This window comes from Pelobates fuscus, chromosome 2 (assembly GCF_036172605.1).
Source record: "Pelobates fuscus isolate aPelFus1 chromosome 2, aPelFus1.pri, whole genome shotgun sequence".
Taxonomy (NCBI): Eukaryota; Metazoa; Chordata; class Amphibia; order Anura; family Pelobatidae; genus Pelobates; species Pelobates fuscus.
The window spans coordinates 92,699,697-92,724,459 of NC_086318.1; the positions used below are offsets into that span (position 1 = coordinate 92,699,697).

Consider the following 24,763-nt stretch of genomic DNA (forward strand, 5'->3'; position numbering starts at 1 on the left):
CTTTAGATTTTACAATCACAAACTTTGGATTCTGCACTGCACTCATGTTAATTTCACAGGGGAAAATTTGAGTTACGATAGTTATCAAGTTCCACTAAATTCATACAACTGTCTTTACTTTTTGTGATAACCAAACTACTAGCAAATGTACAGATAGTGTGTTGCATTATCCATACACCTAGTTCAAAGGGTCCATCATCCACATGGTAAATTATGGAGTCCCTGTAATTGTGTTTTTTAGAGAAATATTTCAATTATTAAACGATGGAAAACATTATCCATCATGTGTCTAAAACTTGTAGAGGAACTGTCACTTCTCTACAATGACCCCATAGGCTAAAATATTGAAAATCACCAATAGTCTTTATATTGAAGATTTAGCAAATTACATCACCATCCAGTTCAGCATGGCACAGCCAGGGCACACAATGCAAATGAGCAAGAGAAAAAAAACCATTCCATTACATGTCATCTTTTCTGTATGATTTCAGTATGCTGACTGCAAAGTGCAAAGGAAAGAGTTTATAATAGTAATTGGCAGTAAACCAAGTTGGAAACTTAATTTGCACAATAAAGAAGTGTATACTTTTTATTTTATTTTTCACACCTCACTAATACATAAGTGTTAATAAAGGGGAACGTGCTACTCAGCAGTCCTGAATCTGATTTAACTATCTTGAATTCAGGCTCCTATACCACCATCCCATGTTTGATCCCTGGTATCCCACATCCAGGGATGAAGTAACTGTCCCAAGCCAGAACAGTGTGAGTACGTCATTAGAATGGAACCACCTTCCATTGAAAAATGGGAAAGAGATATGGATACATTTTTCCATTGAACATCTGGGAAGTGGCCTATGTACAGTTGAAAAGATGAGCTCATACTTTAAACCGTCAAGAAAACTATTTTAAAGTGATGGAATCTTACTCCAAATAAGATCCATAAATTCGATAGGAAATGTTCAACCTCATGCTGGAGCTGTTTTAAGGATAGTGGTATTTCTTCTTTGAAATAAAATAAAGAAATATATATATATATATATATATATATATAGGGCACTAACTAACTAAGATGGAAAGAGTGCACTTCGGTAGTGCTCTCTGCATGGTTTGCCCTTAAAAAGGGGCAGCTAAACTGTCAGTAATTGCATAACAGCCTGACAATTCCCAAGTCTGGGTGGGTCTAATCTGGGCAGGACTAATCATTTAATGTATCAGCAGGGATGCTAGTGGCACCACTCGGTATGTCCACACCTGGCTCAAATTCATCCTTCAAATGTTGGGAAATATATATGGAAAAGTAAGCATAATATTAAAAAACGTGAGAAGTGCCAGCTCCACATTTCTTTTAGAACTTATTTTTCAATGTCAAATCTATAAACCCAGAAAAGTGAATGCTTTGTTACAAACCCTCTAATCATACATTATTTTGATTTAGTTCTTCTCACCTGAACAAATCACCAATTAATAACTTGCATTATGTATTACGTCATATTGTCCATTACAGCAATAGGTATTCAGATAAATCAGACTAATTGGCAACAAACTCTACAAAAATTAATTTGCAGATACTAATGAGGTATTTGAGATAGAGAGGGACAAAAATGTGTAGGCGTATGAATTCATGAACATACTAGGCAACATAAATTATGGATTAAACTCTAACAAGCAATATTTGTCTCGCTATCTCGAAGAACTATAATTTTTATGTTCTAAATCATGGAAGTTCTAAAACTAAGTAAGTCATGGTACATCGACACTTTACGGTAATGAAGGATTTGCATTCCCGCTGACATAACAGCATGACATTAATGCCCTATGCCAAGCATGCTATTATATATGGCTGCCTTTATTTATAGATATATCTCTTCTTCAGTAGGGTTCAGAAGTTCTTCATACAGTGTGGATAGTCCACCATGGTTCTAGCTTTGTCCAATGTAATCCTGCTTATTAATGCTCTTCATGATAAAGAGAATACATTATCTTATTGTATTGCTTCCTGTGATCCATTACATCTACCAGTTCTAATGTATATAATAATCGTAGTGGTCACATGTGACGAGTCCTGATTCTTCTCCTGTATATTTTTTAGAAAGCGTAGGCTTCATTTTTCTATGTTTTAAAAGTATCAAGGCTGAAAAGCTAAAGAATATTTGTTTTATATATATATATATGTGGTATAGTTACTTTTGCTATATCGTTTTGAATTGGGGCAACTTTGATCTTATCTGAAAATTACTGATCTAATAGAATTTCTAGTTTACATTATTTCTTATATATTGTATGACAATAAAACACATTTTTGTACTAGAGCAAAAAAAACAATACAATTATTATTGGATGAAAAGGAAAAAGGATTTTTTGTTTTTATTACATTTAGACATACATAAAAAAAATTATATATTTTTGAATTCAGCTTTAATTCTTAAAAAGAAAAACATCTATAAAATACTGTAAAAATGAGAAATTGCAGGACTGAGCTGGATATTATCAGTGAAACTATTCTGGAAAGCCATCCTGCAGCAATACATACGAGAACTTTAGATATATGAGCGGAGAAAAGATTATGGAATTACAGAGAGGCCCAAGAGCAATGCTGACTAGGGGATATAGAGCTTTGATGGTTTAATATAAATGACATTTATTTTTGTTAAATATTTTCAAAGTGGTTTTTGGTGTTGCATCTTAAGTTCTTGTTACAATTGTTATAGTGTAATTTAGAAATAAACAAAGATGTTTAAATGTCTATCTGTTCCTGTCCAAATTAGAGAAAATTAAATTGCGTATATACGCTGAAGTAATTCAGACTGACACACGGAGTTCAGGTTAAAATAACTTCGAGGAAATTTATTGGCAAGTGCGTAAGAGCGGGCTCGCAGGCCCTTTTAAGAGGAATTTTACGTCATCATTGATTATCAAGATATCAGTAAATAAACATCATTAATTGGATTAATTGTTAAGTGTCTGTGTTAGTGTCCACCTATCAATATGATTAATTGGCTCAAAAACTAAGTGGCTGGCTAAGTGTCCACCCACCGATAGGTGGTATTGTTCTGGACACGGGTGGGGACAGAGGGCTCAAGCGCCATCTTCCCTAGCATGAGGTTTACTCGGTGGAAAGGGGGGCTTGAGTGTCATTTTACACAGTCAGTGATGTCAGGTCTTGTGGTCAGGTGCAAGGTTCTCTTATGAATAGAACATTTCATTAGTACAGTGTTCTCATGGCCTTCAGATTATACTATGTTGCAAATTACAGGAAATTCAGCAGTTCCTGAGTTAGTCATGTCTTTATAGAAAATACAGTCTCTGTTCATTGTATTAAATGTAGCTGGGAAATTCTGTCATGTAATGTAGTTTAAAATGGAGAAGTCAGGTAATGAGGACAAAATGGAGGGTCTGTCAGAATGTGAGGTTAATATGGAGTTAGTACAATAATTCAGTACAAGTTCAATAAAGATTTTAATAATTCTACATCACAGTAATTATTATTTTTATTTATACAGCAACACCATCAAATGCGTAGGATTCTATTTACAATGCTTAGTTTTCTAGCACATGTAAGAATGTGGTTTTAAAACAATATTTTGATAAAATGCCCCAAAATATTAAATAAATCTGTGACTTTCCATGTGGAAGATGATGAGATAAAGTTGTCATTTTAATTTCTTATAACTTATTTTGACCATGGGAAAATGATTTTAGAATGCATATATTCCATACAAATATATATATTTCACAAGTGGAATATTCTTATGCAGCCAAAATACAGAAAAAAGTTAAAAAGAACTAAAAAAAAAAAGAGTGTGAAAAATTGTACAACAATTGTACAACAAAAAGGTGAGGAGTCAGTGGCGGGGAGCATGCATCTGCATGTAAACATGCACTGAGTCTATGCACCAGGGAGACACTCCAGGTGTGTCTCTGGGCTTAACCCAATAAGTATGAAATATGTGAAACAAGGCAGCAATACTCCTCAAAGTGTGCTGAGAGGAAATGTCACCTGGACTACTAACAGTGATCTTATAAATAAAAGTAACAAGTGCTGTATAACTAGATATACGGTCCAAAAATAAAAATCCAAAGCCTGATAAGGCTAATCCTCTACCTGTTACTAGAATTCAGTCCAAACCTGGACGCACATTGGGCAATTAGTTGTTTTAATGGGCATTTGACTGCACGTGTTTTACACTTGGTGATCTGAGCCTCGCGGCTCGTGAGATGGTTATTAATTTCAGTTTATTTCTATCTTATTCCTCTACCTATCATGTCAGTTTTTAATGGAGAGAGGCTTTTCTTTCTGTATCTGTCGACTACTATACCACTATGCTTTGTGGATAGGCGTACATATATTAATATCGTGGGCACTGGTTGTGGAGGTAACTTAAGTGTCTTCCACGGAACATACCTTGGATAGGTGTATACACTTATGATTTTCATTTTTGACACTATGAGCCTCTGCCTCCCTCCTACCTGGGGACTTTAAGTAAATACTGGAGTACTGTGTGGGCACATTTATGCTGCTCTATCGCTCTCCTCTTATTACTACCTCCACTTTAAAAATAAACAATAAAGACAAAGAGTGGAGGCTGGTGCTAGTATTACCACTTTCTAACCCAGGATTGGACTTTCTAGTAACAGGTAGAGGTTTAGCCGTATCAGGCTTTGGATTAGTATTCCAGGTGACATTTCCATTAAGCACACTTTGAGGAGTATTGTTGCTTTGTTTCACATACTATTCAAATAAGCTTCCAATCTAAAATGAACAATTTTGGTCCTGTCTGGATCACAGGAACTATTACGTTCCATGATATAACATGAGGTAAGAAGTATTCTGTTTAAATAAGTGTACAATAAAACATATTGTGTCATTCTGTTTGCATGGCTGGAACGATCAGTTTTTTTTTCAGAGAGGCTTGCTGTCTTTTTTTGTAAAATGATTTGGGAATGCATTGAAAAAGAGGATCTCTTTCCGGTACCTAAAGACCACTACCCCGGGACCTCCCAGCATACTGATAATACAGAATTTACACTTCTGCATTGTGAATGCCAGTTCTACCTAATCTGGACAACTATGACAGTCTGGGAGTGCCCAGTGCATGCAATTTCCCCCATCTTCCTCCACCCAGTACTCAGTGGAATGAAGGGTAATAATAACTGGGTATACCCTCATCACCTGGCTACTACCCTTCACTATACCCTTTACACTGTGGGTGGAGGGTAATAAATAATGTCCAGTTTAGACAAATTAGTCCAATAGAGGCCCAGTCCATGGGTCCTAATAGTGATAGTGTCAGAGGGTGTCCAATTTCTCTATCCCTAACTAAAAACTCCCCCTACCCCCACTTTGACAGGAGACATGACAATGCACCTTTTGTCTGACATTTGATTATATATTTTTTAAACAGTCACTCAGAAAGCAGATTTGGGCAAGGCTCTCAACAGTGAAGTTTTTGAAGACTTTGTAACCTGGCTACTTGAGAGGGTAATTTTTATTTTTAACTTAAGGACAGGTATTTGCCTATGTGGAGGGTGGGGGGAGATGCATTGGAGTCAGAGGGGTTGGATACATGCTTGACCTATCATTATTGGACATACCTAACTCTGTCATGGATCTAGGTGACTTGGAGATACAGTACCTAGCCTCCTTTTGCTTATTACCATTCACCATAAAAATTCAACTGGTTGAAGAAAGGGCTCAATCATTAGGTTCCTACCTGGTTATTCCACAGTAATACAAACAGGTAGAGGAAATATTAATAAAGACATATTAGTAAAAGGCATTCTACAGGGTTGTGGGCTTTCAATTTGATCTCCGTGGTTCGCCACTCTTTACAATATAATACCTTTTAAATGTAATCTCTCTTTGGTGCTGCAATGAGAGCTTCCTTTCCTGAACTGAAAGGGTTAAGTTACTGTTAGCAAAGGGTATATCAGCATAGTGACAGTATAAAGATATATGTGAGGGTTTAGAGATATCTTTTCCCTGATGTTTAGAATGTCTTTAGAGGTGAATTGGAAGGTCGTATGCATTATCTTCACAGTATTTAAGATATGGTATGTATATAACAGTTCATGAGTTTACCTCTAAAATGTTTATGATTTAAAAAATAAATCACTTCTGGCCTGTTCATGTTTGCACTGGTATCAGGTGTAATTGAATGAAATGAGCGCTGTTTTTCTACCCTTGGATGTTTTTTCTTTCTATGTGTAGCTTTAAATCCCCCAGCAGCCGTTATATAAATCCAACTTCCTTAATGCATGAGTGCTGTTTTAATGTAACTATAGCTAATTAAGCATGACTAAAAGTGCAGTACCATATAGAGAGATACCTTATGGCTTACCCTGAATTATAATCATAAACTCACACACTTGTGTATTTTAAAATCCAATTAGCCAAAGTCATGTCAGAAACACATTTGTATTATATTACATAAGATGGATTGACAACTGTTCTTTCCACGTTATACTTACCTCCATGGGATTAACAGTGATAGTTAAAGCAGAATCATCCCAGTCCATATCTGTCTCTTTTGCTGCTTCTTTACCCTGAAAGTCTTGCTGGTGGACAGCTCGCAATCGGATGATCCCCAGAACAATAATAATAACCAATATACTGACACAGGCAACTAGGACTATGGTGGTTGCACCTGGAGACACTGAAAAGAAAAAATATAAAATTAAGATAATATTTGCTTGTGTTTGTGAGTGTGTGTGTTGGGTAAGCAGTATGTTGGTAAGCTCCCATACGTCTGTGTGTGTGTTGGAGAAACAGTATGTTGGTAAGAACCCATACGTGTGTGTGTGCGTATTGGGTAAGCAGTATGTTGGTAAGCTCCCATATGTGTATGTGTGTGTGTGTGTGTCTTGGGTAAGTAGTATATTGGTAAGCTTCCATACTTATTTGAATCTTTGATCTGTGCAGTGAGCATTCCAAAGTAATCCTTAATTGAACAACAACTAGTTTGATCATTGCTGGCACACTGACTATGGCAAATAGTCAAATGTGCCTTAGTAAACATGTCAAAAATGAAAAGCTAATTAACACATCAATTATTGCAATCTGTCTCTTATTTGTATGGCAGTAAGAAATCTGGATGATCAAAATGTCCCACCTCCTGTGGGGTTTTCAATTAAAGCATCTACAATATATTTGTTAATGAATTATCTATCCTCTTACAAAAATAGATTAAAAATACTGAAAATGTCTGACTTTTGAATGATATATGAAAATAGCACTTTTTATTATCTTCAAAAACATGCAATTAAAATATAGTTCACCATGTCTAGTGATTAGGAAGTCATTAGGAAAGCGCTTACAAACATCTTATCACAGAAACCAAGGAGAAAGCATTCTATTTTTTTCCTTTCGATTCGGCATATTGCATATAGTTTTTCATGATATCTACTAACAAAGAAAGGAAATGGTCTTTCAATATCTCAGCCAATACATTTCTCTAAGGAAAGGGAAGGCAACCTTTGGCACTCGAGATGCTGTGAAGCACATCTCCTAATATGCTTTTACAGGCATAACGCTGGCAAAGCATCAAGGGAAATGTAGTCCACAACATCTGGAGGTTGCCAACCCTGCTCTTTGGTAACCATGACAAAGGCGATAATAAACATGCGTTCACCCACACCCAAGTTAACCCAAAATGCCACGCATGTGATTTGTGAGAGATACACTGTGGCCTCCTGTTTAGGTTTTTTTTTCTACAAAGAGTATCTGAAAAAGCTCTAAAGAGAGAGAAAATAGAGAAATGTGTTCATTTACAAGCACATGACCAGCCCTTAAATGTATAAATACAAGTAGAGGCTATATAAAGTAGTGCATAGTACATTTAAGTGTTGCTTTAACAATCCAAGTAATATTCAAATACAAAAAAAAATATTCCTGCGCTCAAACTCTCACTACTCTTGGGTGGCAGCAACGACCATAGTACACATCAGCCCTATTACATAAAGTAAAAACCAAAGGAAAAAAGTTAATTTACTCTGTGACTCTACTGTTTCTGCTGACGCACTACCGACTACCCAGTTGGGCCTCTGTATATATAGAAACGCCTCCTCAGATGCATAATCCTAAGAGCAACAACTTTTATTGTATACATACCTAGTCTAGCATGTTAACGTGTTTGCTACTTACTTTTAACTACCAAGATTGTCTTGCTCGAATACTTGGTATTATAGCATGTTTATTAATCGCTACCAATCGATGATACCTCAGAACTTGTTAATTCCATAATATAAAAAATGTGCTGTTTTGAAATGCCGCAATGTACAATGCTACGACTACGCTGGCAGCAGCTGTTGTGGCTCTGCACGCCTACTGTTATTCCAAGCACAAATAAAATAAAGAATGTCAAAAATAAATAAATAAAAAGTTACCTGTGCTCTTCCCAAATCACTATGCATATTTAAACAAATGAATTATTTAGTGTCTCCAATGGCCATACGGAATGCCCATCTGCCACGTCAAGGCAAACCTCTTAGGTGGGTCTTACACTTACTATTCACCTTTGGGAAGAGCGCAGGTTTTTCTTTGTTTTTTACTGTAAGTTCGATTTAGTCAATAAAACAACCATATTTGAATTTCCAAGAAGTAGTGCCAATCAGTGGTTCCCAATTCTCAAGGCAGACCAATGTTCCAGGTTTCTTAATATCCCTGCAGATACAGAATCCTGAATTCATGATGTCCTCTAGGACAGGGTTGGGAACCATTTGCAAAGATGTCTTTGTAATCATTTCATTAAACAATAGAATAAATACTGAACGAAATGACAATTCGGGATCAATCTAAAAAACACAAATAACATAACATAGTGCAAAATGTATATATATAATGATAGACCCCTTATGTAGAGTAAAACTCACAGGATTTAGAGCCGTCCCAGGCTCTGTATAATATGCAGGAGGGTGCCTAAAAAGGCTAAAACAATATCCTTGAGGAGAGCAGCACAGGATACAAAGTGCAGAATCCAAAATTTATTGAACAAATAGGCACAAAGCCTAAATAAAACACCACAGAGTAAATAAGAAAGAGTCCCAGATACAATACTTTGGTCTATCATTATATATATACATTTTGCACTATGTTATGTTATTTGTGTTTTTTAGATTAATCCTGAATTGTCATTTTGTTGACTGGTGCAGTATTTATTCTATTGTTTTATTATTTATCTCTAAGTGTTGTGGGATACACTTTTCACTGCACCAACAGTTTTATATTTGTGATAATTGGTAGCGCCAATACACCTTGATTTCTTTGTATTTTGTAATCATTTCATAGCCTACCAAAACTTTCCACTATATAAATTTCTACTATAAAATCAAAAGTGACCCACTGTAAATAATGGGATTCAAATATAAAAAAGTTAAATGGCAAAAGTTTCTACTTTGCACAAAAAACCCATAAGCCTTATTTACACCAACAAAAATGTCCACAATGGTCAATTGAAAGGAATCTCCTTTTCTGAATTTTAAAAGGAGATTGTAAAGGGGAAAACAAATAGATATACAGTACCGTATTTTTCGCTCCATAAGACGCACTTTTTTCCCGCTCTTATGGAGCGAATATGAAGCTTTACTTACCTGTCTTGCAGCGTTGGCCGGCAGCACAGGGCGCACCGCGGTAGTGGAACTTGAATTTCATGTTCCGGTTTCCGGCGGGACTGAAAGGAAGTGCGCACTCAGCTTGTGCACACTTCCTTTCAGTCCCGCCGGAAACCGGAACATGAAATTCAAGTTCCACTACCGCGGTGCGCCCTGTGCTGCCGGCCAACGCTGCAAGACAGGTAAGTAATTATGGGACAAGGGGAGGGAGACAGTATGGGAGAGAAGTCTATGGGGAGGGGGGGGATGAAGTCTATGGGGAGGGGGGGAGATGAAGTCTATGGGGAGGGGGGGAGATGAAGTCTATGGGGAGGGGGGGGGAGATGAAGTCTATGGGGGGGGGGAGATGAAGTCTATGGGGAGGGGGGGGGATGAAGTCTATGGGGAGAGGGGGGAGATGAAGTCTATGGGGAGAGGGGGGGAGATGAAGTCTATGGGGAGGGGGGGGAGATGAAGTCTATGGGGAGAGGGGGGAGATGAAGTCTATGGGGAGAGGGGGGAGATGAAGTCTATGGGGAGAGGGGGGAGATGAAGTCTATGGGGAGGGGGGAGATTAAGTCTATGGGGAGGGGGGAGATTAAGTCTTTGGGGAGGGGGGGGGATGAAGTCTATGGGGAGAGGGGGGAGATGAAGTCTATGGGGAGAGGGGGGGAGATGAAGTCTATGGGGAGGGGGGGGAGATGAAGTCTATGGGGAGAGGGGGGAGATGAAGTCTATGGGGAGAGGGGGGAGATGAAGTCTATGGGGAGAGGGGGGAGATGAAGTCTATGGGGAGGGGGTGGATGAAGTCTATGGGGAGGGGGTGAGTGAAGACAATGGGAGAGAGGAGAAGACTATGGGAGGGGGGGACACTATGGGACAGGGGAGAAAAAAAATATTCTGTACAAAAACTGTCCCATAGTAAGAAACACTATGGGACAGTTTGTTCAGAATATTTTTTTTCTGTGTTTCTTCCTCTAAAAACTAGGTGCGTCTTATGGTGAGGTGCGTCTTATGGAGCGAAAAATACGGTATATTTGGAAAATTCCAAAGAGTTGAAAATATAGCTTTATAGATCATGCATAGTGATAACCAGCATTAGGCATTCTTTAATAATTCTAATTAAGTCTGAATCACTTAGCCTGTGTTAAGCATACATACCCCGTGTTTCATGACCTGAGAGCTCAGAGTTTGGCTGCTGGAGAGACTGCACAAACTGTGGAGGTGCCGCAATGTGATTAACATGGTCCATGAAATTGGAATTGTGCAGTATGTTAACCTATGGAGAATGAGAGATGTATGCAGTTAGTTCAGCATTTGTGATACCGTATAATAATCAGTGGTGCATATCATTTTATTCCTTAATGAGACCATGCTTCATAAACACAGTGGATAAAAAAAAAGAAATGGAAAGAGGCATGGTATGTACTATGTATTCATAGGAAGGTTGGATGATTCCCTCTGTTGACAAAAATCAAATCAATGTAAATGAATGTATTAAAAGCACATTTTTTGTAAATATATTATTACACGGAATGTTGCTTTAATAACACCACCTTTCCCACTTGTATAATTAAAAACAAGACTCTATCCTGATGGTCATTTCGTACCTCAAGGTTAAATTCATTACTTGTGTAACGTCCATTTAATTCCGAACATTTCACTTTGAATTTCCGTCCGAAGATAGAAGCTGAATCCCAGTGGCGATAGCGCACTTGCCTTAGGACATCCTCATAGCTTTTCATTGTGTCCACACCTAAGTACGGAAAGATAAATTAATTGTCTTAATTCTGCATACAGCAGTTAGTCGATACAATTCAATTTACTGTTAACACAGATCTGCCTTCTACACGACTCTCATCATCATTAAATTGCCTACATCTTGCCCCCCCCCCCCAAAAAAAATAGTTCCTACTCTTTTCATTTGTTTTGCAAAGGAAACCGTCATATATATAATGTCTAGCAATATCTGTAGAGATACTTTTAACCACAGATCACACTATTCATCTTGTAACTTTACTTCTTCTAAATAAAAAAAACATAGTGGTCATTGGTCTTCCTTTATGAACTGATGAAGCTTGTTTTATTTTACTTTGGAGACTCCTATTATGTTTCTTACTCATTAATGGGACACTGTAAGTACCAAAACATGTTTAGCTTAATGTAATAGGTATAATGTGTAGAGCATGACCATGCAGTTCCACCGCTCATTATTCTGCCATTTAGGAACTTAATCACTTATTAACAGAGCAAGAAATAAGAAATTCTAAATTAAACATACTGTGCAATAAAGGACACTTAATCATTAGATCTCTCTTTACAGGAAATATGTAGGGAGACAGTGTACGTCACATGCAAGGATAATTGACTAGGAATGTAGAAACAAAGATACTTCACTTCTAAATAGCAGATAATTAAAGGGACAATATAATTACTAGAACCACAACTTAATTTAGGGGTTTGGATGTGTATAGTAGATTCCTGCTGCTTTAGCTCTGAAAACACTGTGTAGAGGTTACACCTAAGAGGTTTGCCTTGACGTGGCAGGTGGGCTTACATCTAATGGCTATTAGAGTGGAACTAAAAACAGCCATTTATATAAATAGACAGAGGGATTTGGAATAATGCACAAGTAACTTTTTTCCTTTGTTTATTTTATTGTACGTATTGGGGCTGATGTGTACTATGGTCATTGCTGCTGCCCAGGAGTAGTGGGAGTTTTAGCGCACGACTTATTTTTGTGTATTAGTGTATTGTGTATTGATTCAATGCATCTCTATGAGGGGATGCTGATTGGCGCAGTGCAGCGTTTTGTTGCACATGTTCAATAGCCTGAGGAGAAGATCTCCATACAGAGGAGGGCTAGGAATGTATCAGGAATACATATTAGGTAAAAGGAACACTATAGTATCACAAATTCAGTAAAACTGCACGGGCATAATCTATACATTAAAACCCCTCTATTTAGCTAAAGTTGTTTTGGTGTTTAAAGTGTTCCTTTAACTAAACTCTTTAGGTTTTCAGCTACAAATCAATTATAACTCATGCTGGAGCCTCGTGTGTATACAAACATCTAAAGTAAACACACTGTGCTGTCAGTGTATTATGAAACCATATTTTCATAATAGCTGTGTGAGTCTCGGCTGGGGGAGGTGTGACTTGTGCTGCATTAAAAAAGTGATTTAGCGCCTAAATGGCAGAGGAATGAGCAATGCGACTTCAGTACCATGCTCTATACACTATAGCTGTTTCATTAAGATAAATGTGTTTTGGTACTTAGAGTGTTTCATTAACCCCTTAAGACCGCAGGGCGTTCTATGCCGTCCCCATTTTGGTGGCTCTAAACGCCGCAGGGCGGCATAGAACACCCTGCGATCTTTTCTACTTACCGTGTCGCTGGCAATCCCACACCGGCGATCGTGGTATGGGGGACTTACCTGGGAGCCCAGGGAGTCCCCCTCCGTCCTCTTTGGCCCCCCAGGGCCATGTGATCGCGAGGTCCTTGCGAGGACCCCGCGATCACATGGACGGCATTGCCAGCAGGGGGAGTGCCTGTAATGACAGGTGCCTGAAAATAAAATAAAAAAGTTAAAACAGTGTAAAAATAAGATAATATATACTTAGATCATATATATATGATCTAAGTATATAGATAAACATATACACACATACACATAAATATACATACACTGTCTACATGTATTTTAATATTAATATATACATAATTATATATGTATATATTAATATCAAAATACACGTACAATGATATTGATTAAATATATATATATTTCATTATATATATATATATTTATATATAATAAAAAATACATAAATATATAAATACGTTAAAAAATAAAATAAAAAAACAATAAAAAATAAATAGATAAAAAATATATAAACATGCGTAATTTCATTCTAACTGTATTTTAAAATGTATATATATATTGATATCAAAATACATGTAGAACGAAATAATATATAAATCTATATACATAAGTATATACGTATATATCACTATATATATACCTATATATATAAATACAAATAATAAAACAAATTATATACATATATATATACACATACATACATATATATTTATGTAATAATTTTACATAATTAGGTCATTTTATTAATTACAATTTGCAGGACCTGCCTGACAACCCAGGCCGAAAGTTCAGGGAATTACATTTTCTAGCACTATATTTAACCCTGTAACTTTCCAAGACACCATAAAACCTGTACATGGGGGGTACTGTTTTACTCGGAAGACTTCGCTGAACACAAATATTAGTGTTTCAAAATAGTAAAATATATTACAACGACGATATCGTCAGTGACAGTGACATTTTTTGCATTTTTCACACACAAATGGCACTTACACTGACGATATAATTGTTGTGATACGTTTTACTGTTTTGAAACACTAATATTTGTGTTCAGCGAAGTCTCCTGAGTATAACAGTACCCCTCATGTACAGGTTTTACGGTGTTTTCAAAAGTTACAGAGTCAAATATAAGGTTTGCGTTTCAGTTTTTTCACATTAAAATTCGCCAGGTTGCCTTTGAGACCGCATGGTAGCCCAGGAATTAAAATTATCCCCATGATGGCTTACCATTTGCAATAGTAGATAACCCAGGGTATTGCAAATAGTGTATGTTCAGTTTTTTTTAGTAGCCACTTAGTCACAAACACTGGCCAAAATTTGCGTTCAAATTAGTTTTTTGCATTTTCAAATATTAACACTAACTTTGGCCAGTGTTTGTGACCAAGTGGCTACTAAAAATGACTGAACATAACCCAAGGTATTGCAAATGGAGTGTCTACTTTTGCAAATGGTATGCCATCATGGGGGTAATTCTTATTCCTGGGCTACCATATAGTCTCAAAGGCAACGTAACCAATCTGGCGAATTTCAATGTGAAAAAACTGAAATATGTAACACGCTATATTTGACCCTGTAACTTCCCAAAACACCATAAAACCTGTACATAGGGGGTACTGTTTTACATGTGAGACATCTCTGTATACAAATATGTGTATTGTATTGCAGTAAAAGCAAACAGTATTTTGACATTCACAGTTAAAATGTCATGTAGAACTAAAAGAAATTAAAAATTTCTTATTTTCTCCCATTTTTTTTACATTTTTTTCATATTAAATTATGTTTCATAGCTAAATATTTGATATTAAATGAAATCCCTGTTTCCCCTGAATAAAATGATATATAATAAGGGGGGTTGCATTTAATATGAAAGAGGTGAATTACGGTTGGACAGACATATAGCGCAAATGGCAGGTTTTGTTACGTTTTTTTTGGATCACAACTTGTACATTTGGCTGCGGTCTTAACCCCTTCAGGACCGCTGACAGTTCAGGATCGTCAGCGGTAAAACGTGCGTTTGGACCGCTGACGGTCCTGAACCGTCATAACGGTCTGGGGCTACTTACCTGATCGCCGTCGGTCCCACGGCGGCGATCAGTGCTCCTCCCGGTCCAGGGGGACTGCCTGTCTGCCCAGGCAGTCCCCCCTCGGCAGATCAGGACCCTGCGGCCATGTGATCACTCGATCACATGACCGAAATAGGTGTCCATGTGTCTGCCTGCAGGGGGACTGTCTGTGCTGACAGGCAGTCTCTCTGCAAGTGAAAAATCAAAAATAAAGTTAAAAAATAAAGCAATCAGTGTAAAAAAATAATAATATGTATAGATATATTTATATATATATATATATATATATATATATATATATATATATATCTATATATAATATATGTATATGTATCATATATATAATGTCATAATAAGTGTATTTTTATATTTATATATACGTATATTAATATAAAAATACACTTATATTTAAATTACACACGAATATATACAATATATATAATTACTATATATATGGTATATATTATTATAAAATACAAATAATATGTTAATAAAAATAAATAACAAAAAAGAAAAATATTTTTTAATAATTAAATATATATATATATATATATATGCAATTTTATTCTAACAGTATTTTGATATTGATATATATATATTTATATCAAAATACACTTAGAATGTAATGATATATATATCTATGTATAAATAAATAAATAAAAATAATACGAAATATACATATGTCCATATACATAATTACATAAATAATTTCATAAATATACACGTAGACGTCAAATATATAAATATGTATATATATCAAAATTCTACGTGCGTATTGATGTAATATTTTTACCTAATTAAGTAATTTTAATGATTGCAATTTGAGGGACCTGCCTGCCAACTCAGGCCGAAAGTCCAGATAATTTAATTTGCTAGCACTGTGTTTAACCCTGTAACTTTCTATGACACCCTAAAACCTCTACATGGGGGTACTGTTTTACTCGGGAGACTTCGCTGAACACAAATATTAGTGTTTCAAAACAGTAAAACATATCACAGCGATGATATTGTCAGTGAAACTGAAGTTTTTTGCATTTTTCACACACAAACAGCACTTTCACTGAGGATATTATTGCTGTGATACATTTTACTGTTCTGATACACTAATATTTGTGTTCAGTGAAGTCTCCTGAGTATAACAGTACCCCACATGTAGAGGTTTTATAGTGTTTGTGAAAGTTACAGGGTCAAATATAAGGCTTGATTTTACTTTTTTTTTTATTGAAATTTGTCGGATTGGTTAGGTTGCCTTTGAGAGCGTATGGTAGCCAAGGAATGAGAATTAGCCCCATGATGGCATACCATTTGCAAAAGAAGACAACCCAAGGTATTGCAAATGGGGTATGTTCAGCCTTTTTTAGTAGCCACTTAGTCACAAACACCGGCCAAAGTTAGCGTTTTTTTTTTTTTTGTTTTTTTTTTAATTCTTAATTTATGTGTGCATGAGATTAACAGACATTTTCCCAATGCCACAACAGCACTGGCAAGGCAGATTGTTTAAACAAGACAAATCAGTTACATGGCATTTGAGTATACTGCACAATTTTTTTTTTTTTTTGTATAGTGTAGAGTACAGGTTGAGCATTACATATCTGGCAGAATTGTTGTGGGATAACTACGTAGCTATGCAAAGTCGTAGACATGGTGAGAATTAAGTTAGAAAAGGCAAACAATACAAACAATAAACAATACCAGGGCAGAAACCTCTGGGAGCTATGACATGCTTGTTACTACTGGTCAGAGCCCTGCTATGAGGGTCAGGAGGCAGAGAGAGACTATTAAGGAAAGAGCATCGGTGTTAATTACTTAGGCTAGGTGCAAGTGATTAACTGCCACTTTAGATTACAAATAACAGTAACAATGCAGCACCGTCTTGTAGCTTAGAGCCGGTCGACAGTGGGCTAATGGTGACACGCCGAGTGCAAGCATCCTGATAAACAAAGAATTATGTGTGCTATGATAATAAGAGAGCCGGCAAGAATATCGTTATGTGTCCATCCAGTTATATTGGCCTATACACAGATTAAGTCCCACTCCATCCGCCAGGATGGGGGCTGGTATAATAAAAGAATTTCGTCAGCCGATACCCAGGGACGGGAGGCTGTCGGCAGGTAGATGCTTAAGTCCGTCCGCAGCTCTTTGGGGTGAAAGGCCCCGCCGGGCTCCAATTGCTTGACGCTGTGTTTTGAGGGCATTGTGATGTACGCCACGGCTGACCGCCATTAGCGGTGTTTCTGTTCCCTTGGATTCCTGTGGTCTGTCTCACTTTTTCTGGGGCCCTCGCCCTGGGGAGCTTTGCAGGGTAAGTCCAGTGGGTGTCTGGTGATAGTGCTGGATTGCAGTTGTCCACCGGGTTTGAGATAATGCTGATCTCTGTGTCATCCTCCTCGTGTGGGGCCTTCTGGATGTCCGTCGCTTGGGCTGTGCCCGCCGTTTGTGCAGACGACGTGTGGGGTGGCCCCTTCTAGGTGGAGTTGCAGGCTTTCGCGGTGGGAGGCACACTTGGTGTGAGGGAGTAGCTGTCTGCACAGCGGTAGACACACTCATCATACTTTCTAGTCTCCGCCAGAATTCCATGAATCTCTTGTCTAGCCGGACGAGTATGTCATCGAGCCCTGAGTTAGGTGCTGGGAGCCATGAGGTATCCGCCATCTTGGCATGGCCTCCGCTGGGTGCACCCGTAGTCGGGAGCTTGATTGCTGGGGTTGCGCTGCCCTGTGAGGGGGGACCGGGATCACCCCCTCCGGTCCAAGGGGGGGGGTTACGGGGCATAGGTCTATTCTTATCTGCAGCTCGGTTTCTCCGAAGCGGGGGATCGGCCGTTTCCCCCGCCCGGCATCCGCCGGGCCGCGTTTCCCACGAGTGTAGCAGGACAGGTACCTCGGGTCGCCGGCCCCCTTCTCGCTTTGTAGCTAAGGCAGGTAACTTGGGTCGATTAATATTTGGTTGTAAACTGCCTTTTTTGGCATATTGGTGGAGGAGCTCCTCCGAGATGCGTCCTGCCGCCATGCTGGCTTGGCCCCGCCCCCGTTTTTTGCATTTTTAACACACAAACAAATATAAATGCTAACTTTGGCCAGTGTTTGTGACTAGGTGGCTACTAAAAAAAACTGGACATACCCAATTTTGAATACCCTGGGTTGTCTACTTTAAAAAAAATATGTACATGTTAGGTATGTTTCGGGAATTTATGACAGATAACGGTGTTACAATGTCACTATTGATACATTTAAAATATATATATATTGAAACAGCAATTTCCTACTTGTATTTATAGGCCTATAACTTGCAAAAAAAAGCAATAAAGCATGTAAACACTGGGTGTTTTTAAACTCGGGACAAAATTTTGAATCTATTTAGCAGTTTTTTTCATTAGCTTTTGTAGATAAGTAAAAGATGTTTCAAGTAAAAGTCCAAAAACATGTTTTTTTTTTACATTTTCACCATATATTTTTTTTTTTTTTTTTTAAGGAAAAACAAACAAAACAAAACCAAAATATATACATACACAAAGATGGTGACAAATTATATATCTATTGGTCCTCTATAGTGTTCCTATATTAATACTTGGATTAGCTTTGTTATTGTTGTTTTTCACCATATTTTTTTTTTTAAATACAATATATGACATAATACAAATAATGGTATGTAAAGAAAGCCTCTTTTGTCCTGAAAAAAACAATATATAACTTGTATGGGAACCGTAAATGAGAGAGCGGAAAATTACAGCTAAACACAAACACCACAAAAGTGTTAAAACTGCTCTGGTCCTTAACGTACAAACATTGCAAAAACAGGCCGGTCCTTAAGGGGTTAAGGGGTTAAAGAGTAAGAAACATAATAGGAGTATTGTGACTTCATTCAATTTCTGACTTGTTTTGATTCAACACAAGCCCAATAAACTCTTATTATTTAAATTAAATAAAACAAAACACATATTTATCTATTGAAGGAAAACATTACAATTTGATTCTATTCGAAATTCATAATTCTTTGCAATAAGGGACACTTTACTATATTTATTGACATAGGCATGAGGTCCTGAATTAAATCAACTCATCTCATTAAAAGGGGATAGTCGTCTGTTCATTAATTAGTTGTTTGTATTTACTTTAGTAAACACAACTGAAGCATTTGCTGATGTGATGACTATGCTACATAAAAAACATTTTTGGCAATTTAAATTAAAAAATGACACAACTAATTATAACTGTAACACATTGACTTTCTGCTTTACTTTGGGAGTATTTTGTTTATTGTTTTCAGGGACTGTGTGCATTCCATACCATATATTGAATATCCCTTAGTTGAATTTGTAGCATCCAGATTTTTGCCTTGCAGAGCACTTCGATCGAGCTCCAGACATTCTTGTTTAGTATTCAGTTCCTCTCCATTTACCATGATATCACAGAAATCCAGGTGATGCAATGTCTCCTCTACAACCACTGGATTAGGAGCTGAAAATAGAAAAAGCATTTGGAAATTTGGGCTTTATATGCATACATTTTAAACAAGTTTCACACCTAAAGTGGCACTTATTTATAAGCAGACAGGTTATGACTAAGAGCCACTTTTGGCGTTAAATATGTTATGCTTCCTTGATGCCGCCTGCTGGCACTTTATCACCTTTTCTTCTCTTGCGATGTGTTTTTTTTCCTGGAATCAAATAAAAGTTAAGTATTTGATGAGGACACTAGAAAAAAGACAACGAAAAGCAGAGAAATCTTGTTATCTTGGACTTTGACATCCCTGATTGGCTGCCCTGCATTTTGGAGTGCTAACAACTGCTAATACATATGTACTGATGAAGAGTGCTTTATGGGGTTTTGTCCGGGGCATCCTCAAAAGTGGGACACAAAGTTACCAATCAAAACCCATCTCATTAGGAAAGCTTATGGCCTCCCAGAGTAACCTCTACCTCACATACCTGTCCCTTGCTCTCTCCGAAAGGGCAGCACTCTATTCTCTCCTCCAGCTCTGCTTCACTCCACCTTGTTTGATTGCTACCTCCTGTACTGTTGTGTTTTACGCCCCACCTCCTATAGACTGTAAGCTTGTTTGAGCTGGGCCCTCTTCAACCTATTGTTTCTGAAAGTTTTTGTAATTGTCTCATTTATTGTTAAACTCCCCCTTTGATAATATTGTAATGCGCTACGGAATATGCTGGCGCTATATAAATACCGTTAATTATAACATTAAATCAAGGGAGTTGAGAGTTGTGCAGTGTACTACTCAGCAAGTAGAGTCTTTTTATTAATATTAATGCTTGAAATGTAAAATATAGGCCATAATCAAAATATATATATATTTTACATATTAAAATAGTTATCATATAAGTAACAAAATAACATAAGTAACATATTCATCAATATGTGCATAATCAACAGTAAATTAATAGAAATATTAACAAGTTCACCTAAAAAGAATAACATTTTACGTGATTATTCCCTAAAGTGAGAACTCACAGTGAATTTAACATTTTAGGACAAGGTAGCCGGAATAGACGCTTATCTGACGTGAAGATTTTTTGTAGTTCGGTTGTCTTGGCCTTACCTTAGAAATTCACTTTGAATTTCCTTCGAATTTCAAAAGCCTCAAATGGACATTTTTAATACGGATTAAAATATTGGGCTAACTTATCAGATTCTATAGAAGATTTTTTTTTTTTTTTTTTTTTAAAGGCTTGGATGCTTTTTTCATAAACAGAATATTCAAGGATATAGTTGATATCTATGTAAACATGTTGTTGATACAAGGAGAAATCTGATTGCCATTATGGAGTCCAGATGGATTTTATTTCCCATTTTTGTGCAAATTGGATATTGCTTGGATCAACAGCATAAAAGAATAGGCTTCATGGTTGGACTTGATGAACTTTTGTCTTTTTTTTAAACCAAACAACTATGAAACTTTATATTTTTCAAGAAGTGTATTGGATAACGTGTTATTTAATCAACAAATGTCCAATTTCAGGCAATTTAGCTCTAATTTATTTATAACTCAAACAGCTAAAATCAACTTTACCCATTCTTCCTTTTCACATAGGCATATTTGCAAAGAGCCCGAAATACAAAACATGTTAGGCATTTTTTTCTATTATGGACAACAGTAGAAACATAAAAATATCTAATTACAAATAGCAAAACTGCTTTATTTTAACACAATTATGAATTGTGTCTGCTTGGTCTGCTTTGTTCCCACATCTTAGCAAAGACGCCATGCTTGCTTCATTTTATTTATTCTATATTTAACCAAAAAATTGGCAGGAACACATCATTTCTCAGTAGAATTCACTTACAGCAGAAAGTGTTTCCTTCATTTTTTAATTTTTTTTATTTTGTTTTGTGTAGAGGTTTTGCCCCATCCCTTGTGCAGATCCAAATATAGATTAAAATTTGTTTTGCAAATAAGGAACTTTCTCTGTACGTTAACCTAAAAAAAAGTAATCATTTGAAACATAAAAATGAAATATAAATAAGCTGAGCACTTGTGCCTTCTGGGGGGAAACTAATAATCCACATGTTTAATTAATGTTTAACAATGTATTGTTTACATCCCACTATTTACATGATGTACAAATGATCAGAAACTCCAGAGGGCATAATGTGGCACGCCTTCCCTATTACTATGTATATATTTATATGTTTTATCTTTGGAACATATTTATGTTTGTACAATAAATATAAAATATATTTATATTTAAATACACAAGCACTTTTAGGTCTTAAACTGATAGTCTAAGCACCAAAACAACTTTAGCCTAATGAAGTAGTTTTAGTTTATCGTGTCTCTGCAGTTTAACTACTCAATTCCCTGCCATTTGGGAATTAAATCACCTTTGTTTCTGTTTATGTAGCCACACTTCCCCTGGCTGTGACTCACACAGGATTGAACAGTAAGACTGCAGGAGCATGACCTATACACCAAAACCACTTAATTAAGCTAAAATTGCTTCAGTGCTTATAGTATCTCTTGCTATAAATAGTATACACCTGCAGTAAATGTACATAACTCCACTTATGGGGAAACATGCATAACTTACAAAAAAGTTTGCACGTTTTAGGCTAGAAATAACTGATTAATAGCTGGGGAAAAAATCTAATTCAGCAATTTTCCAGCTATTTTTGGATTCAATCTGCACTTCCCATGTCAATACTCCATAATAACTGCTTTATATAAACCCACAGAGATCCTTCTATCCATTGAGGTTTTTGTATATTTTACTCCTAAGAGAAACACAGGCATTTAATACATTGATGCTCATATTGTTTCCGTCTGCTTTGGATGCAATTTATAATCAGTATGTGCATGCATGATATTTGTGGGCTTTGAGATTTTCCTTTAGACTATTTCGGGATTTAAGGTTTCTGTCTTTCCACCCACTTCTGTCTATACCTTTTTGAGTTTAAAAATTGAAGTTAAATGAATATTACTCACCTTGTTTCCAATACTGGGACTCATTTTCTCTGGCTTCCAGCTACTCCTTCAAAGATGTCAGTATACTTGCTGACGTATTTGCGATCTCCTCCAATCCATTATTTTTAATAGAGGTATCCATGCACATTTAAAGTACCTCTATAGTGCCAGGAAAACAAATTTGTTTTCCTGGCACTGTAGTGTTAATAGGTCCCCCCCACCCTCATGGCCCCCTTCCCGCCGGGCTCAAGAGGGGTTAAGGGGTTAAACTCTTACCATTCTCCAGCGCCAGGCTCCCTTGGTGCTGGGGACTCTCCTCCCTCTTTCGGTGTCATCCGCCGAATGCGCATGCGCGCACATTCAATCAGTCCATATGAAAGCATTTCTTAATGCTTTCCTATGGACGGCAGCGTCTTCTCACTGTGAATATCACAGTGAGAAGCGCAGAAGCGGCTCTTGTGGCTGTCACTGAGACAGCCACTAGAGGCTGTATTAACCCTAGTGTAAACATAGCAGTTTCTCTGAAAGGTCTATGTTAACAGCTGTAGGGTTAACCCTAGATGGACCTGGCACCAGGACCACTTCATTGAGCTGAAGTGGTCTGGGTGCCAATAGTGGTCCTTTAACCCCTTAAGGACACATGACATGTGTGACATGTCATGATTCCCTTTTATTCCAGAAGTTTGGTCCTTAAGGGGTTAAATGCCATATTTCTCGATTCAAAATCTAAAATCAGCAGCATTTGATACCCAAACCAAGTTTTACTCTGTCTGGAAAAGGAAATGCCTCTAGCAGCTGTCAGGAAGTCATTAGAGATGTTTTACATTGCAGGTTTAAAACTAAATGACCACTGCAGCCTGGCCATTCATTGAGATGGCATGGTTTACTTGACTACATTTTTCCTTTAACCTCCCTGGCGGTATGATTATGTCAGGAATTTTGTACCAAAAGCGGTACCATTTTTTTGCATTTGAATTACCCGCCCAGTTCCGCCCCCATGTCAGGCATGTCAATCAAATTTTAATTAATCAAATCACATAATTACGTTAAAAGATTATTTAAATATACATGTAGAATTTTAATATATATGCATTTATAGGTATTTAAATTCTACGTGTATACTAATGTAATCTTTTATGTAATTATATGTATTTATCTATATATATATATATTTGCGCTTATTTGTATTTTATATATATATATATAGATATATATAGAATGTCATTCTAAGTGTATTTTGTTACCGATATATATATATATTAATAACAAAATACAGTTAGAATGAAATTACATATGCATATATAATTTATATTAAATTTTGTTTCAATATTTTATTTATTTATTTTATTATTTTATTTATACATATTTATATATAATATATATATATATATGTACATCTATTATATATATAATATATATACATATTATATATATATATATATAAATATATTTAATTTATTTTTACACTTGTCTTTTTTTTTTATACTTCCCACCAGCAGGGGGACTGTCTGATATTTCAAACAGTCCCCCTGCTGGCAGATCCACAGCCAGCTATAAAGGGCCATGTGATCGCTCTTTGAGAGCGATCACATGGCCCCCGGGGGCCTGATTTGCCATGGGAGGGCTGCCTGGGCTGTGAGGCAGTCCTCCCGAAGCGGATCGCGGCGGAGGTAAGTAAATCTTATCTACCCCGAGCGTGACTCAGGGTTACCGCTTCTAGCAGCGAAAATTAACCCAGAGTCACGCTCGGGAATACCGCCAGGGAGGTTAAATAACTGTAAAGTAAATAGGTTGATATAAACATCTAAAATAAGGACATTCTTACATGGTTTTCACGTACATAAAAAGACAAGAGAAGATAGCCTCTTTCATAAAAAGACAACCCACACTTTCAATACTAATAAACAGTGCACCACTATTCTACAGAAACAGGCTACATCATATATAGTCCCTACTGAGAAATAGCAACTGGCCTATCCCACAGACTTATAAATTCTTACATGTCAACTCTTGCTGTCCAGTCCCGTTGCTAGTAACATACAGGGAGGACCTGGTATAGGTCCGCTCTGTGCTCCCACCAAGGGGCATGACCTACCTTGTTGGTGTAGGTCATTATTTCTGGTGGGGGCATACTTTTTGAAGTGGGGCATGTCAACCACCTTATATATTTAAATAAAGCACCTGCAGGATAACTGCAGGAGAGAGATTGGACTTTATCCCCCTGGGTTAGTTATAGTTTTTAACAAACCAGTGAAAAATCAACTTGACACAGTTTGGGAAGAAGGTCCCAATGACTGTTTGCACCATAAC

The 24,763-nt window shown here is 36.9% G+C and overlaps 1 protein-coding gene across 1 annotated transcript in view; it reads right to left on the minus strand.

Moving 5' to 3' along the window:
• CLSTN2 (calsyntenin 2) overlaps positions 1-24,763 on the minus strand; it is an 827,610-nt gene that overhangs the window by 599 nt on the left and 802,248 nt on the right. Inside the window, exons 13-16 of the mRNA XM_063442469.1 lie at positions 19,324-19,494; positions 11,199-11,344; positions 10,750-10,867; positions 6,472-6,656 (exon numbers count right to left, since the gene is read on the minus strand). Of these exons, the coding sequence (XP_063298539.1) occupies positions 6,472-6,656; positions 10,750-10,867; positions 11,199-11,344; positions 19,324-19,494 (620 nt within the window). The remainder of the gene's footprint in view (positions 1-6,471; positions 6,657-10,749; positions 10,868-11,198; positions 11,345-19,323; positions 19,495-24,763) is intronic.